Genomic DNA, 17,550 nt, shown 5'->3' with positions numbered 1-17,550 from the left:
GTGAAGCCCTTTGCAACTCAGTGAGACCCTGTTTCAAAAAAATAAAGATTAAAAAATAGGGCTAGGAGTATACATCAAAGGTAGAATGCCCCTGATTCCATTCCAGTACCGCAAAAAAAAAAAGAAGAAATTAGTATACTATGTATGCCTTGTGTATCACTAGCAATACTTTGAAGGATCTTGCACTAGTGGAAAAAATAGGCATACAATCAACCATGCTGATACTTTTTAGGATATAATATAATAATTATATGTACAGGGTGCCCAATGGGAATAGATTTTTTTTCTTTTTTGTTGCTGTTTTTGTTTTTATTTTTATTGCTTTGGTTTTTGTTTGTTTGCTTTGCTTCAAACAACCTAAATAGAATTTCCTTGAATGGTTTGCCTCTTTTTTCAGGAGTGTGCCACTTTTCACATGCCTCAGTTGAGTTGTAAATATCTTATTCTTGGCCAAACCAAGTGTAATAAGTTCTTAGAGCCCAGCAGACAGGGGCAGCATTCTATCCGCAGCCCACAGCTCAGCTTGGCATCTTTTCTTACCCTAAATAAAGGAGTCCTTATCCAATAAGTATGTGGTTTGCCAGCATCAGTAACCAGAATTGAGAGGAATTGGAACCAACATTAAATATTATAGTTTCTATTTTTAAATATCTATATTTTCATTAAAAGTGGATCCTTCTTTTGCCTTCTGTAAAACTGTTTGTTGAAAGGACTTTTTCAGGGTGCTTACTTAATATCAGTTTCTTCTCACAAGCCTCCTGAAAGGTGATATGAAAACCCAGCAAGCTCAGCCTTTAGCTCTCATGGTGCCTTATACATAAAGGGCCCTCAGATGTTGGTTTTTATGATACCAATCACAGGAAAAGAGGAAGCAGAAAATACCACATAGAAAGTCTTTTTTTTTAATAAAGAAGAACAACATTATGTCATTTTTAGGAAAATGGATGGAACCAGAGGACATACATCATGCAAAGTGAGACTGGTCACTCAGGAAATTGAGGGCCACACATTTCCTATATGTGGAAGCCAGAAAGAGAAAAAAGGAAAGAAAAGCGATCCCAAGAAAATTAGGAGGGAGACTGGAACAGTAATGGAAGAGAAGTGGAGGAGTTTGGGGAAGGAAGCAGACCAAGTAATGTCATGTGTATATATGAATGGATCACTGTGGATCTCACCATTGTGCATAGTTACAATGCACCAATTTTTTAAAAGTCTGTTTTAAGTCATAGTCCAGAATCTTGCATTTATATTCACGTGTATTATTACAGTTTTTAAAATTCCTTTACCAAATCTTTATACAACTTTAAAAAAAAAAACTAAATTCCCCACTGTGATATGAAAGCTACGTAATCCTCGTTAGTACTCTGGCTTGTATATTCTTCTACCTTATACTCGAATATTCAAATTTAGTCCAGCACAGACAGAATCTAGAATTTGAAGGAATAAACCAGCATAGGAAAATCCCAACAATTATCAACTGTGCATCTTTTTGCTTTTCTTTGAAAACAGAATGTATTACAAAGTAAGGTGGAAAATAGATATGTCAAAAGATAAACAATTGAACAGACATTGAAAAATAAGAAACAAATTAATACTCAAACTCAAATTAACTCAAATTAAACAAATTAAACAAATTAATACTAAATCCATTACCTTAAGTAAGTGACTTATACACAATTGTGTAGCTCTTAACTGGTGCCACTAATACTCATAACCAGTTCTTGGGATAAAAATAAGTTTAATTAACAAAAATTAAGCAATGATTATGCCTTGGCATTGAGGAGGAGATAAGCATAAGCAAAACAGGAGGCCTTACCCTTTGTGTAATAGTTGAGAGTGGGAGCTCTCAAGCAGAAGGCTTCTAAGCTGGGAAATCATCTGATCATATCTGGAGCACACTGCCGAAAGCTGGTTAGGTGAAGAACATGCTGGAGACAAGGATTCCAGCCAGATTTTACAGATTTTCCAGAGACAAAGATATGAGGTCCTAGACTAAGGGAGTGAGTGAAAAGTGAATGAGGGAACAGATTTTAAAATTGTTTCCAGGTAGGTCTTTAGTTTTGCGTGGTGAGAGGGGACAGGAGCAGATCCTCCCCATTACTTCATGTACTTCTTTCCAGTAAATTATATTCTCTGGTTTAAGGTCTGTGCTGGTCCCAAGGGCCATGCAAAGATAAAGGAGGCATCTCTGACCTTGGGGGATGCAGACCATCATCTCCCAGGGCCTTGCAAATTCAGGCAAAAGCCGGACCAATGAGTGGATGTAGGAGATACAAAATGCAAGACTTAGCCCAGCCGGGGGAACAGACTGCAACTCAGATGTGCGAGTCCCACAGAGGAGTCTCTGCTGGCCAAGCAGACCAGCTGGATCAGCCTCCCTTCAGATGTGATCTCTAGATTGATCCCCAAATTTCTACTTAAAGAAATCCAGTACCCAATTTTGCTTTTACCCCTACAGAAAATAAATAGCAAGAATCAAGCTTGGGAGACTAAAGGTAGGGTGTGTTCACTCTGAGATACATTGAGGTTGAGGTTCAGAAAAGGGTTACTGAAAATAATGGTCCTGGGATTTGGCAAGGAGCTTTTGGGAAAGAAATGTCTTTTATAGCAGGCTTGAGTTCTTGGTGAGAAAAAGGCCTGCAGGTGTTTTATATTTCCACTGTCTAGTCAGATGGTAATTATACCGTCTTTGTAATCAGCCAAGGGAACACTTCTTAGAGAGGAAGGCAGGACTCATAAACTCTATTAAAATGGAGAGGAAGGTAACTCAGAGAACTGAGTCCTCTAGTCACCAGGGAGAGAGAGAACCTACAGACAGTGAAAGGTGGTGGAGGGACTAGGCAGGGGTGCCAGTGTGTGCTGGCAGAACCTTGGGGAGTAGAGGGGAGGGGCTGAAAGCCAGCGTGCCTGGGCTGCCTGCAGGCGGGCTCCTGGTAACACGCTTCCTACTACATGTTTTGCAGGGTGACGACTCAGATGAAGAAGATCTTTGTATCAGCAACAAATGGACTTTCCAAAGAACCAGCCGCAGGTGGTCTCGGGTGGACGACCTGCACACGCTGTTCCCTGGGGGAGACAGAAATGGGTCGCCGGGGGGCCCTAGGATGAGAAACACGACCAGCAGCGAGAGCGTCCTCACAGACCTCAGCGAGCCTGAGGTCTGCTCCATCCACAGCGAAAGCAGCGGTGGCAGCGACAGCCGCGGCCCATCGGGCCAGTACTGTGTAGACAGCCCAGTCATGCTGGAGGCCACCCTCGTCAGCGGCGGCCTCCCGCCATCCCCCCGAGATATTCACCACCACCCTTTCTACCCCAAGAACGAGAAGCCCAACCGGGCCAGGGCCAAGTCGATTTTGAAACGCATGGAAACACTTCGAGCTAAAGGTGTCCACGGGCGACATAAGGGCCCGGGGCGGACGGGTGGTCTGGTGATCGGTAGGCCCGTGTTGCAGCAAGAGCCAGAGTCCTTTAAGACCATGCAGTGCATCCAAATACCCAACGGAGATCTCCAGAGCTCACCCCCCGCTGCCTGCAGAAAAGGGCTTCCATGCTCCAGCAAGTCCAGCAGTGAGAGCAGCCCCTCGGAGAACAGTAGCAGCGGGGTGAGCACGCCGTGCCTGAAGGAACGGAAATACCACCAGGAAGCCAGCAAGCGCGGCGGCATGTACTTGGAGGACCTGGACGTGCTGGCGGGGACGGCCCTGCAGGATGCGGTAGACCAAAACCACACACCCGGCTTTCACTCCCAAGAGAACTTGGTGGTACATATCCCCAAGGATCACAAACCAGGAACGTTCCCCAAGGCACTTTCTATCGAAAGCCTCTCACCCACAGACAGTAGCAATGGGGTTAACTGGAGGACCGGGAGCATCTCCCTGGGCAGACAGCAGGGCCCCTGTGCGAGGGAGCCCAGGCTCATGGCGTCCTGCCACAGAGCAAGCCGGGTCAGTATCTACGACAACGTCCCAGGCTCCCATCTGTACGCCAGCACAGGAGACCTGCTGGACTTGGAGAAGGATGAACTCTTCCCTCACTTGGACGACATTCTGCATCATGTCAATGGGCTCCGAGAAGTGGTAGATGACTGGTCGAAAAATGTCTTGCCTGAGCTACAAACTCATGATGCGCTGGTTGCAGAGCCTGGTTTATCCCCTTTTCCACCTCCTAATCAGATCACCTTAGATTTTGAAGGAAACTCAGTCTCAGAAGGTCGAACAACACCCAGTGATGTGGAAAGAGATGGAACATCTCTGAATGAGTCCGAGGCCCCCGGAGTCAGAGAAAGGAGGGATTCTGGTGTAGGGGCCTCTCTGACCAGGCCAAACAGGTAGGTGACATGCTTTTGTAAAATGATGTTTCACCCATTTTATAATAGTTATGTTTTGTTCATTTCTTTAACAGTCATGGGTAGAGTACTTTCTAAATGTCAGATGCTGTGTATTCTTAGTGATTTATGTGGCTGAGAATAATTTGAACAGAAGTAGTAGATCTTTTGCACAGATGCCGTGATCGGATCCATGTCAACACATTTCTCTGTTTACCCTTTATTTCGATCTTAATCCTATTTTAAAATATTTTTTTGTGTGTGCCAGGCGTGGTGGCACACGCTTGTAATCTGAGCATTTGGGAGGTGGAGACCGGAAGATTGCAGTTCGTGGACAGCCTCAGCTACTTAGCGAGGCCCTTTGCAACTCAGTGAGACACTGTTTCAAAAATAAAAAGATTAAAAAATAGGGCTTGTGAGCCGGGTGTGGTGGGGCACACTTGTAATCCCCGCGCTTGAGAGGAGGAGACAGAAGGATCGCACTGGTTCAAAGCCAGCCCCGCTGGCTTAAGAGACCCTGTTTCCAAAAATAAAAAAGTATAAAATAGGTCTGGGAGTGTAGCCCGGAGGTAGAAGGGCTTCCAGGAACCCCAGTACCACCAAAAAAAAAAAAAAAGAAAAAAAAATGGGGCTTGTGTTGGAGCTCGGAGGTACAATGTCCCTGGGTTCCATCCCTGGTACTACTACTACTAATAATAATAATAATAATAATAATAATAATAATTTTTTGAGCTTCTTATTCACAGAAGTCTACATCAGGCACCAAATGTAGGGAATCATAGATAATGGAGGCCTAGAATCTGTGCACCTATTTCTCCCATGACCTGGCAACAGTATTAATTAAAAGGTCTCTACTTTCCATTCTAACCTTTTTAATTCGATGAGAAATAACTGGGATCTAAGGTGTGCACTGCATAAGTTACTGTTGCTTGAAGATTCTGATTACAAACCACATAAAAGCTGATTTACAAAGACCATTTCAGAAGCACCCTAGAAGAATGGCACTGGGAAGGGCCTCGTAGAATCAGGAGCACTGTGTGTGCTGCTGAGTTTCTGGTTGAGATAGTGACGTGTCCTGGGGCTCACTCGTGTGTTACCATCTGAGCTTGTCACCTAGGCTCCTTGTGGAGGTACAGATGGCAGGGTGGAATGGTCCACAGAACTCTTTCAGTCTCCCTGTCTTTTTATCTTTCCTATTTCCCCTCTCTCTCTCTCTCTCTCTCTCTCTCTCTCTCTCTCTCTCTCTCTCACACACACACACACACACACACACACACACACACACACTTTCTCAGCTACTCTCAACACTTTAGGAATCAATAATAAGACAGATAATATGACATTTCTCCAGATTTATCCAAGTTGGAGGAACATTATTTTTATGTTAATTCTGCACACATGCCATTGATTCCATTTGTCTTGGCTTAGAAATGGTCTTGATTCGCTACTGATCCACGAGGGATACTCCGTGCTTCCCACTAATAAGTCCACTCAGTGACTGACTCCTCTGATGGTCTCTTTGCTACAGGCGACTCCGATGGAACAGTTTCCAGCTCTCGCACCAGCCCCAGCCTTCGCCAGCGTCGCCCCACATCAGCAGCCAGACGGCCGGCCAGCTGAACCTGCTCCAGCGCTTTTCTCTGCTTCGCCTCACGGCCATCATGGAGAAATACTCCATGTCCAACAAGCACGGCTGGACATGGTGCGTAGCACGTTCACGGGGAGATCGTTCGCTCAGAGCTAAGTATGCCATGCAAATGCTTCAGTATTCATTCTGATGTCTGAGGAATCCATTCACTGACACTGTCTGTGTAATAGCGCCCAGAGTTCTGCCTGGCAGCCCCAGCTTCCGGGCAGCCACAGCTCAGTGTGATGGAGTTCACAGGAAGCAGGGTTTTATTTGTAGCTTTCACTTGGTTTCCAGGGAAGGCAGTCAGAAAAAGAGACAAGAAAAGGGTGATTAATTGTGAACAGAGGAATTAAAAATAAACTTGGTGTACAGTAATTCTGACAGTGTGCAGAGAAACATCTGTCACTTGTACCTTCTGACCCAATGCAGAACTCACTATTTAGAGCACGGATTCATTCAGAGAGCATTTAATTTTTCACATGCACTTCTGCTTTGATTTCATTGGCAAATAAAAATGAGACTATCCAGTGAACCTTTGTAATGAAGGAATTGGCAAAAGCATATGTTGGGACTTGTATGTGGCCCTATTGTAGATGATTTGGTGGATTTGAAATGTGTCAGTGATTGTCCTATGTTACATACTATGTATAAAGAAGAATCAATGGTGTTTTTATAAAAGTATTCTAGAATATTATAAATTGCATAGTCAAATAAATATGCCTGTGTATTAAAATCCCTTGTAAAAGTACAACTGTTCCAGAAAACTAAGGACATAGTACAAAACTGTGTTCCATCTCCTTTCCCCTCCTTTTTGCCCCAATTCCAACTAGATTTCTTCTTCCTTTTATAACTTTCACATGTTTTTTTTTTGTGTGTGTGTGTTATGAGAGTTGTTTAAATGCCCATCACTCAAGAGATGTGTTGTTCACAATTAAATTGGAAAACTATCCACTTGACTTGAACACAGAGCTACAAATACATTCTGCTAACATAATCATGCTGTCTAACAGACATAACACACAGGCAAGAGCCTTGCATAGTACTGCGTGTAATGTGATTAATGTAAAGAGAATGTTGAATGTTCCCCATGTCTGTGGAATATTCCACCAAGAGCTTGGCTTCCCTTTCTCTTGCTTCCACAGCCTCTTCCCACAGTGTGCCCCAGGGGGCTTGCATGACCTGGTTTCTGTGAATTCTAGGTCAGTTCCAAAGTTCATGAAGAGGATGAAAGTTCCTGATTACAAAGACAAGGTTGTCTTTGGTGTCCCTCTCATAGTCCACGTCCAAAGAACGGGACAACCCCTGCCTCAGAGCATTCAGCAAGCACTGAGATATCTCCGCAGCAACTGCCTCGACCAGGTATGGCTGTAACCCAAACGCGGTTTGGATTGCTGGGCTTGAGTCAGATCTGTCAACTACCAGGCAGGACCTGCCTCGCCCCAAATGAAACCATCACAATCTTCACATTGCATGATTTAGTTTGACCAGGCAACATCCCCGTCAAGCTATGCGAGGCTATTTCTTCGTTGACTACAGGGGTAATACCCTGAAGTGACCGCAGAAAGTTCATGCTAATAGCTTGTACTTGTGATGTCTAATCTACATCCCCTGGATACTGGAAGGTATACTATGTACTGCCTTTCCTTCTTAGTTGTTGTCCCAATGCCACTGTTGATTTCATAGCATTCCTTTATCCCTATTGTATAATTTTTGGGGAAAAATTGGTTTGTAGGTCTCTATTAATTTTTGCAGCGACACTATGATCAGGAAAACTTGAAACCAAAGACAGAATTATTTTTAAAATGTGCAAGTAGAATATGAAAACAGCATCAGCTAAGTCAAATAGCCTCTCATCTAAAAGAGGTGATTATAAGGCTCATGTTAAACAAAATATTCAGAGATTATTTTCTGCCTCTGGTACTGCTTGAAGGCCACTAAAATCGTGGAACTGTGATTAAGCTCAGAGTGACATCCATTATATAATTTACAAAGCAATGCCTTTGCTCTTCCAAATTAATGCCTATTAGTTTCTTATACATGCTCTCCAAAATAAAGCCACGTTCCTATTTCATATGCTGCAACCTTGAGCAGCAGGGGTATTTCCAGACAACTATTATGCAATGGTCTTTGCTCATCATACTCTTCAGTGGCATATGGGGAATCTGTACCAACCTGAGATTACTTGCAGCTTGTATTGATTTACCCTTGGCCCTAGCTCAGTGAATAGGAATGAACTAAGCCACTTGAGTTCAGAGATCATAGCTACTGATGCCTGTAGAGACCCCAACACTGAGAACACACTTAGATTTAAGTCAGCTCTTAATGAATGAAATGCCCATTTTCACTGGAGGAATATAGGAGTAACTTCATCATTCAGGATCATCTCAGAACTGAACACATGCCTTTTCAACCCTTCCCACTTCTCTAGACACTCTGCAGATGGGCATTTTTGCATGTTTAAGTTTCATAGTACAAGGCTGGTGGCTGCTGTTGTGATGATGGCTCTTTTGGTTTTGTGAAATGTCTTTAATAGCTTACCTCATGTTTCTCAGAAATAGGGGTAGCAAACTACTTAAAAACAGGATGGCATGACAGTATTTTGCTCCAAAAGCATAGCCAGTTATTGCTTATCAGCAAAAACTCTATTTAGAGAAAACAGTGTTTGTTCAGGAAACATAGTCCATCTATGTCATTAGTTTAATAATATAACCTCTCTTGACTGCCTGGCATGTTTCAGGCAAGCATACCTTGTGTTTTTTCTCTAGCTCCATTCAGCTCTTGAAAACATTGTGTTTCTTTTGGACAACTTGTCTGTTTTTTATATTATATACACTAGGCTCATTCAACTGGGTGCTTCCATTCTTTAATTTAATCCCACACCCACCCTGGGTGGTATTAACAGCCCAATCTCACAGATGGAGTCCACACTTGCTTATAAATCTGTCTAACATCAGAGTCTAAGACTATAACCAGTGCAATGTTACAACTGCTTTTCCCTAGTGAGCCTTGGGGTGACACTGTCTCCAGCTTTAAGGGATGCTTTAAGAGCCGGTCCTGCAACAGCTCATTGATGAATCCACTGTGGGTTTGCTGTTGGTGACTGTGATCATTGAATCATGCCGTGTCCTCACCCTGAGAATGGGAGGAAGAATTTTTTTCTCTAGCTCCATTCAGTTCTTAAGACATTGTGTTTCTTTTGGACAACTGATCTGTTTTTTTGTATTACAGACACCAGGTTCACTCAGCTGGGTGTGTTTTCCTCTATCAATTGGCTGCTTGAAAACTTGGAGCCAAATGCATAGTCTGTCAGTAGTAAATATATGTGCTTTTTTGGCATGAATTTCTGCTTAACCTCATTTCTACTTTGAGCTACTCTATCTTTACCTATGTATTATGCTTAATTTAGCGATATATCATTGTATGCTATAAATCATTGTAAGTGACCCTAAATTTTTGCATGAACAAAGTTGAGTGGAAATAGCTTGATGTGGTAGCACATGCCTGTAATCCCAGTACTTGAGAGACTAAGACAGGAATATCACAGATCTGAGGCCAGTCTTAGCAACTTAATGAGACCCCCAGCAACTTAGTGAGACTGTTTAAAAATTTTTTAAAATAAAATAAAATCGGAGCCTGCCGAGGGGTTAGGCCGGTGCTGGGGCCATTGGCCGGCATTGGAGCCTGCCGTGAGGAAAGGCCACTACTGCAGCCTCTGAGGCCGGGATCGAAGCCAGCTGAGGGGTTAGGTCAGTGTGGGGGACAGCGAGACCAGAATCGGGGCCTCCCATGAGGCAAGGCCACTGCTTGAGCCAGCAAGGTCTGGATCAGTCCACCGGGTAGCCAGGCCACTATTGGGGCCGTCAAGAGTGGGATTGGTACTTGCAATGCGGCATGTACAGAGAAATATCACAGAAAATATAAATCAGACGCTTCCCCTAATCAGCAATAACTAGGAGGAAAGGGGCAAGAGGAAGAGGTCGAGCTATAGAAAGGGCCCTATAGTGAAGCAACTAATGTGACCAATCAGAGGGTATGGAATAGTGGAGGACGGAGCCTCTTTAAAATGCAGGAGGTACATAAACAAATGTATCAAAGTTAATCACCAAAGAAGCATGGGATCGAGGGAGGGGGAGGGAATGGGATGGGGGCTGGATGAGGGCTAATTGGATGATGTGTGCTTGTATATCCTCTCAAGTCTTGTACTCCAATGAGATTGATATATGACTACAATGCACCAATTAAAAAAAATAAATAAATTTAAATTAAAAAATAATAAAATAAAATAAAATAGAGCTGGGAATATTGCTCAGAGCAGAGGCAGAATTCCTCTGGGTTCAGTCCCTAATATCCAAAATAAATAAACAAATAAACAATAAAGAACTGAACAAATAAATTATAATAACACTATTCTACTCCCCAGCCAGTTTTTATAGTAGAATTTAAACCATTCCTGCCCACTGCAGATTCTATGTGTGGCACTAGTATCACTGCTATGATTGAGCCCAATTTCCTTTCAAAGCAAAAGTTGTATGGAGAGAAGAAAGTCATAAATACAGAAGAGAGTGGGCACCAAAACTTCCTCAACCTCTGCCTGCTGGCTAATTCCCAGTGTCCATCACAAATTTCTAACTATTTTTTTTTAAATTTCATCTAAAAAAACTTTGTACAGGCAAAGTTTTATAGAAAAAAGATTCATTTCAAGGGCATAAATACTGATTCTGTGTGTAACCAGACTGAATAAGGCAACTTTCACTCATGGGGAAGAAGCTGTAAGATGTCAAAGGGACTGTCATTGCAGCCAGTTCCTTAGTTCTTTCTGGCAGGATTTCTTGCCTTATCTGTCCCTCCCCTTCCTCATCACATAGTGGGGACACATGTAGACTCTTGTAAGAGGAAGGAAACAAAGGAAAAGTGAAGGAATAAGAATCCAAGAAAATCTGGGCACAAGAGGAAGACTGCCCTAGAGATGTAAGAGTGAATCACAGAAAGTGGATCAAAGAAGGGGAAGGAAGAGGAGGAAGGAAGGAGAGAAACACTAGATGAACCGTGCCTTGTTGGAATTTAAAAGATTCAGGTCTCACAGGGCCTTCAGCTCTCAGCCCCAGAATCAAAAAAGACCAGAATGTCTCCAAATATCCTTCCTCTAGGCCCCATGTGGGCAAGAACCACCATCTAAGACCCTCCCAAGGCTCTGTCCTTGACCTTGGGGAGCGGAGCGAGGCTCCCCGCAAGGAGCTGGACCCCTTCCCCTCATGCTAAGCACTCATCTCCAACATAAGCCCTCATCACAAACAGCTGAATCCAGTGCCACAGAGCCAGGAAATGGTGCCAGCCTTTCACCTCCCACACTCCCCAGAGCGAAGCAGTTTATATATGATGAAGCATAGCGTATCCATTTTCGCCCTTGCAGATGGCTGGAGATGAAATGAGGAAGTTTAGCCTTCAATTATGAACCATTTGTATTCAGACATAGTAGTGTGTGAGAGGAGCCCTGCTTTGTTGTCTGCGCTTTTATTCCTGCCCTAAATCAACTATGCGCAGAGGCATAGGTTATATTCGGGTCCTGATGAATATGGAGTCGCTGCAGCAAGAGGCTAAACCTGCGGTGCTCAAAATCAGAACCCGTTGCACCCTTCTTATGAATCTTTGTCCTTCTGAATAAAGCCAACCTTTCTTTGTTAGCTGAGCACATTTCTATAGAAGAGGAAACGGAAGTCCCGATAAACATCATTAAGCCCTGAAAGGATTAGCATAAACAGGATGCCAAGGAGGAGATTTAATATTATTTAGATGAAATTTGAATAGTGATGCAGCACTCATGCCCAACCACTTCTTCTAATAGAGCAGTAAGTTTTAAAAGCCTAATTATGCTGGAAAGAGACTTTATATGCAGGCTTCTCTGCCTGTTCATCGCTCTGCCTCTTGCCTACCTCAGATAAAATGAGGGGTGCTCTGAGACTGTCTATTTAAATTATACCTTGAGCCCTTGCTTTCTCGAAGTTGGGGTTTTAGGTGGGAAACAAAAGAGAAGAGAGTAAAACTAGACTAAAGGAACATGCATCATTCATTCTTTTAAGATGCAGGGAGAGTGTGCAGGCAAGACAAATGCTTATCAAGTGAATCTGCATTGCTCACCACCGTTATCATTTTTTTAGAAAGGATATTTGAGCTGGGCTTCTAAGGCAGATAAGAGGAGGACCTGCTGTGTAGTTTGTAGGGCCCAGTACAAAATGAAATCCTGTGATTCCTTATTCATATGTTAACAAGAATTTTAAAACAGCAACGACAGAGAATTTAGTTCTGTGTGACTACCCAGGATGCTCACTCATTAGTGATGGACACAGAGGCAAATAAAGACAGGTCACTGTTCTCGAGTCTTGCTCATAATGTAGCTGAGAGATCCAGGGTCACCTCCCATCAGCAGAGACAATGGGGATGCTCTTAAGAGGGGTGGATTTCTTCAGTTCTCCATTTTGGAGGGGTCTTCTATTCTGCTCCATTGGTCTATGTATCCATTTTTTTACTTAGAAAAACATCCTTAGTAAAAAATGTGAATGTTATCCCTTCATTGAGAACTCCTTGAAGAAGAAATTACTATTGCAAAACACTCATGCCACCGCACAGTCTTGTTCTATGAAGATAGCACCTTGCTCTCTCCAGAGCCTCTCTACCATTAGAAGGACCATCTACTTACTGTGTCCAGGTACTGTCTATTGCCAGTAACAGAAGCCCCAACTCATAGTGGATCAGTGTCAGGAAATACATGATCTCACATAGAAACAATAACGAGCCAGGAAGTAGGGTGATGCCAAGGTTCATTCGTGCATCAGCTCCTCAATTTCTTTAAAATGTGGTTCTTTTCATCTTTCCCTTCTGCCATCCTTGGCTACTACACCTGGAATTCGGTCTAATTTGAGACCATCTTTCCTTTATTAAGTTTTGGAAAGAAATTTCCCTCTGGGCTTCCAACAGAAATACAGAGGACCCACATGTATTTCCCACCTCTCCTGAAAGGTCAGTACAGGTGAGAAGGTTGTTTTAGGAATTTGAAGAATAAATAAATCCCTAGCAATCCTGTAGACATCCTATAAGCTCAAAGTCAGAACAAGCAGCTCAGTGCCTGCAGCTGGAGAACTCTAGACATGTCTAGAATAATTAACAATATTTGCTGAAATGAGAAAGAAACTTGGATGCTGAACAATACAAAGAAAACATCCCTGGGATGTGCGTGTGCATACACATCAGTGCAGACCCAAAAACAAAGCCTGCAAGACACAGGGGACAAAAGAGGAACGTGCTTGGCGACTTAAACACAAACATTCTTTATAGATTCTGATCAATATTTCTCGGCTGTTTAAAAAAATAAGAATTCTTCTCAAATAGAATAATACTAACTCACATGAGGATAAATATTTGTGAGTCACACTTAAGAATTCACCTTTGGGCCATTAGTATTATCCCATGTAGCACAGCGCTGTGATGTACACACTCCTGGGCCGACTTCCAGAATTAAAAACTTCAACAATGTAAACAAATCGAAGATGGATCTCATTTCAATAATCATGCATTTGAAATCCTGTATTCTTTCTTTTGACAATGCATGCTTTCTTCCCATGCACTTTGATGAAATTTGAAGTAGGCACTAGATGAAGGCAGATAAATGTTCTTTAGATTCTTCATGGAGAATTATCTAAGTTTGGCAAAACTTTGCATTTTTTAGACATCCCAGACTTTATGAATAAAAAAGAAAGAAATGAATGCTTTAAGTAACAATATGCATGAAAATCCTGATCTGTGGAATTCGGGTTAGGGTGTTAAGCCTTGGAATGCGAAGAAGTATTAGTAAGAAATCTGTTTTTGTGGCCACACACACACATACACACAAATAGCAGCAGTATGTAATTTCTCCTGTGATCCATGCAGCTGACATGTACAAAAACCTGAGTATTCTCTAATGGCTTGGAATTCTTCCCTGCATATCACTGCAGCTTAGAAGAATTCAGGCTGATCCCATTTACAGCAATAGTCCAGAGAGCCCTCTTCAGGCACCTCAACTTGGCTTGGGGCCCAGGTGTGAATTTGGAACACAGAGGAGCTGGTGAGACAACTGCTCGTGTTTTCCCAGGTATAGAGAGGAAGCCCAGTGGCCAACTCTAGTATCCACTGTCTCCCTTTCAGGCCAAGTGGGAGTTGTTCCCACCTTGCTTTGCAGAACTGTGTAAACCCAAGAGCCACTGGACAATGAGAGTACAGACTAAAGATTGAAAGACTTGCGTTCTGAGAAACTTGATGCCCTACAGGCATTTAAAATAGCAGGCCTGTTTTTTCACTCTGAGCAAAAGCTCCGCTCTTTGGACAAAGGCGACACCAGGGTGAGGCATGTAGAGGGTCGAAGCTTGACCCTCCTAGCCATGGCAGGATCTCCATTCTTGCAATGAGGGCTCTGCTTACCTTACTCTTCCTACTTGGGCCATTCATTGTCTTTTGCTGTCTTCATGCTCTGTTTATTTGCCAAGCAGAGGAGTCTTCATTCCTAGAGGTGAAAAGGGCACGATGTGATCATGTCTTAATGAAAGGTGCCTAGGAATCATTCTAGCTGGGGAGCATGTATACACAATAGGTGGTATAGCCAATGTCGGGCATAAGACGAGATGCATCCATCACAGGGGCCAAGGATTCTGAAAAAGGGAAGGAAAATAAGACCTGAAATCAAACTATAAGCTTATGATAACATTTTGTTGCATGAACTTGTTCCCTGTAGACTTTCCCCCCAAGGGGGGCACTGGATATGACACATATCTGGAATCCTTCCATTCACTACGAACATTAGTGTTACCTAACTTCTCATCAACCAGACTTTCTCAAAATCCCCAGGAAAGTATAAATGCCAAAGAGCAAGGAATTTTGTCTGCTCTGGCCACTAATGACTTCTAGCACAAAAAGTGTCTGCTACATATTGGGTACCTAATTACTGCTTGTTGAAAAAACGAATAAAATAGTCATGTCTACAGTGTGATAAGACCTGACACGTTACTAAGCACACTCATATAAATTTTCTCATTTAGTCTCCACAGTAGCTGTTGGAGATAGAATGTTATTCTTATTTGCATTTCCTAAGAGAGTAAGTCAGTGTTCAGCTATACCTTGAAGTAACTACAGTGGTAATTCAGAATTTGCCAGTGAGGATACAGTTCTAGCTCATTCAGTCCCATCCCAGGAGAAAGGTGGCTACTAACATATCCCTGTGGTGCCTTTCAGGTAGGTCTTTTCCGCAAATCAGGAGTGAAGTCTCGAATCCATGCCTTACGTCAAATGAACGAGAACTTTCCTGACAACGTCAGCTATGAAGACCAGTCTGCTTATGATGTGGCGGACATGGTGAAACAGTTCTTCCGGGACCTTCCTGAACCTCTTTTCACCAACAAGCTCAGTGAGACGTTCCTCCACATCTATCAGTGTAAGTGGGAATCACACAGAACAGTGTTCTCCTGTGCAACTATCCATTTTTTAAAAATCCCTATAGATTAAGTTTTAATTACAAAAGTAATTCATTAACCCATAAAGAAGCACGTAAAAGTTACAGTCCTATGCTGATCTCCAGAAGTAACCTGTGGTCACAGTTTGATATGGAAATCACGCCATTTTTTAACAGACTTGAAAATGTCATTTGACATCCAAATATTTTCTAACAGTAGATTTTTATGTATGATCTCAATCTAACTTTCAGTATATTTGTGATAGTGTGTGTGTGTGTGTGTGTGTGTGTGTTACTGGGGTTCCTAGAAACCCTTCTACCTCCAGGCTACACTCACAGACACATATTTTTTTTAATATTTTTATTTGGAAACAGGGTCTCTTAAGCCACCATGCCTGGCTACTTGAGATGAATTTAAAGTGAAAAGTGTACGTGCCGGGCGTGGTGGCCCACACTTGTGATCCCTGCGCTTGGGAGGCGGAGACAGAAGGATTGCGCAGGTTCGAAGCCAGCCGCGCTGGCTTAAGATACCCTGTTTCCAAATAAAAATATATTAAAAAAATAGGTGTCTGAGAGTGTAGCCCAGAGGTAGAAGGGTTTCCAGGAACCTCAATATCACACAAATTAAAAAAAAAATGTACATGGTAGAATTTATTTTGTATATAGGTATTTAGTAAAACTTAATTTAAAAATAAACAAAGCCAGTCACTAAGCCAAACATGAGAAGGAGGAAGGGGGAAGGAATGGAGTGGGAACTGGTTAAGGGCTAATTGGGTGATGTGTGCATGTATGCCTCCACCATCTTGCATCCCATTAAGATGTATGAATACAATGAAGTAATAAAAAATTTTAAAAAATAAAAATAAACACTTTCTTAGGGTATAGGAAATGCAAAGCCAAATGTATTTTTTTTTGGGGTGGTACTGGGGTTCCTGGAAGCCCTTTTTTGGGGGGGAGGGGAGGTAGTGGGGTTCCTGGAAGCCCTTCTACCTCCGGGCTACACTCCCAGACCTATTTTTACATTTTTATTTGGAAACAGGGTCTCCTAAACCAGCGCGCAGCTGGCTTCGAACCTGCGCGATCCTCCTGTCTCTGCCTCCCAAGCACGGGGATTACAAGCGTGCGCCATCACGCCCGCCATAACCAAATGTATTTAAAAAACTAGAAATAAAAAAGAAAATCCATTTTAATTTGGTGAAAAGCAACCAAACCAAATCAAGCCTTCAGCTTAATGCAGCTAATTTATATTTTTTAAGTGCTGTTAAATCAGTAGTTCTCAGAAAAACCACTATAATTAAAATAATCATTCAAAATAACAATTGCTGATTAAAAAACAATTCTGTTAAGGTAGTTACAAAAGAAAGAAACATGATAATCTTTTCTAAGTATTATAACATTAAGATTATGAATTATTTTCATGGCCTAAGTCTCAATTCCTTAGCAAAAATATTTGGCCTGTGACTTTCAGTTTATAGCAAAATAAACCTGAAATGGACGTTGATATGGAATTGACCCAATTTGAAGATCCCTGCAATCGAGATTTCTGTACTGGATGTTTCTAAGGAGTGAATAACATTGCAAAGTCAAAAAAGATTATAATTAGTACCACTTGTAGAAACAGAAGAAAGTGGTGACCCACTAAATAAATATTATTTTGTCAAAGTGAATAGGTTAAGCTGAATTAATGATACACGTTTCTAGAACCCAAACACAGGGTGTTGATGTGAGAGGTCAAGCTCCATTTTTCAATTAAGCCTCCCTTATGGCTTGGATATATCATGTATAAGTCTTTACTTTTAATCAGCTCTTGGGTTGAAGTTGACACTAGTGTAAGGCTAAAACTAGATTAATTCCAAGAGATAAATTGTCTTTGGCTCTTTCTGAGGCTTGACAACCAAGAAGGCAGATCAAAGCAGGGCTTTATTTTAGCTGAGCAAACATTAACTGAGTGTGGGCTTTGCAGAGCACTGCGCAGCATATGGATGTGTGAGATTCACCCTGCCCTTAAAGATCTAAGAGAGATGAGACACAGACAACTGCAGAACAATAAGGCCAGAGAAACTCCATGAAAAGGTGACAAAGACAAGCCTGAGAAGGTTGAGATGAACAATGAGAATGTGG

General features: G+C 42.3%; 1 protein-coding gene across 5 annotated transcripts in view; it reads left to right on the top strand.

Annotated features, from left to right (window-relative positions):
- Positions 1–17,550, top strand: part of STARD13 (StAR related lipid transfer domain containing 13) — a gene marked incomplete at both ends in the record, with an annotated part of 251,181 nt that overhangs the window by 221,142 nt on the left and 12,489 nt on the right. For 3 of the 5 annotated variants that reach the window (XM_080690170.1, XM_080690169.1, XM_080690171.1), the window contains 4 exons: positions 2,964–4,327; positions 5,853–6,026; positions 7,154–7,313; positions 15,213–15,411. In XM_080690170.1, the coding sequence (XP_080546296.1) occupies positions 2,964–4,327; positions 5,853–6,026; positions 7,154–7,313; positions 15,213–15,411 (1,897 nt within the window). Of the gene's footprint in view, positions 1–2,922; positions 4,328–5,852; positions 6,027–7,096; positions 7,314–15,212; positions 15,412–17,550 lie in introns of all 5 variants that reach the window. The other 2 variants (XM_080690167.1, XM_080690168.1) reach the window with 2 other exon arrangements.

The sequence above is a fragment of the Muscardinus avellanarius genome (genome assembly GCF_963383645.1).
Source record: "Muscardinus avellanarius genome assembly, chromosome: 2".
NCBI classification, from domain to species: Eukaryota; Metazoa; Chordata; class Mammalia; order Rodentia; family Gliridae; genus Muscardinus; species Muscardinus avellanarius.
This window is presented reverse-complemented; position numbering and strand designations above follow the sequence as displayed.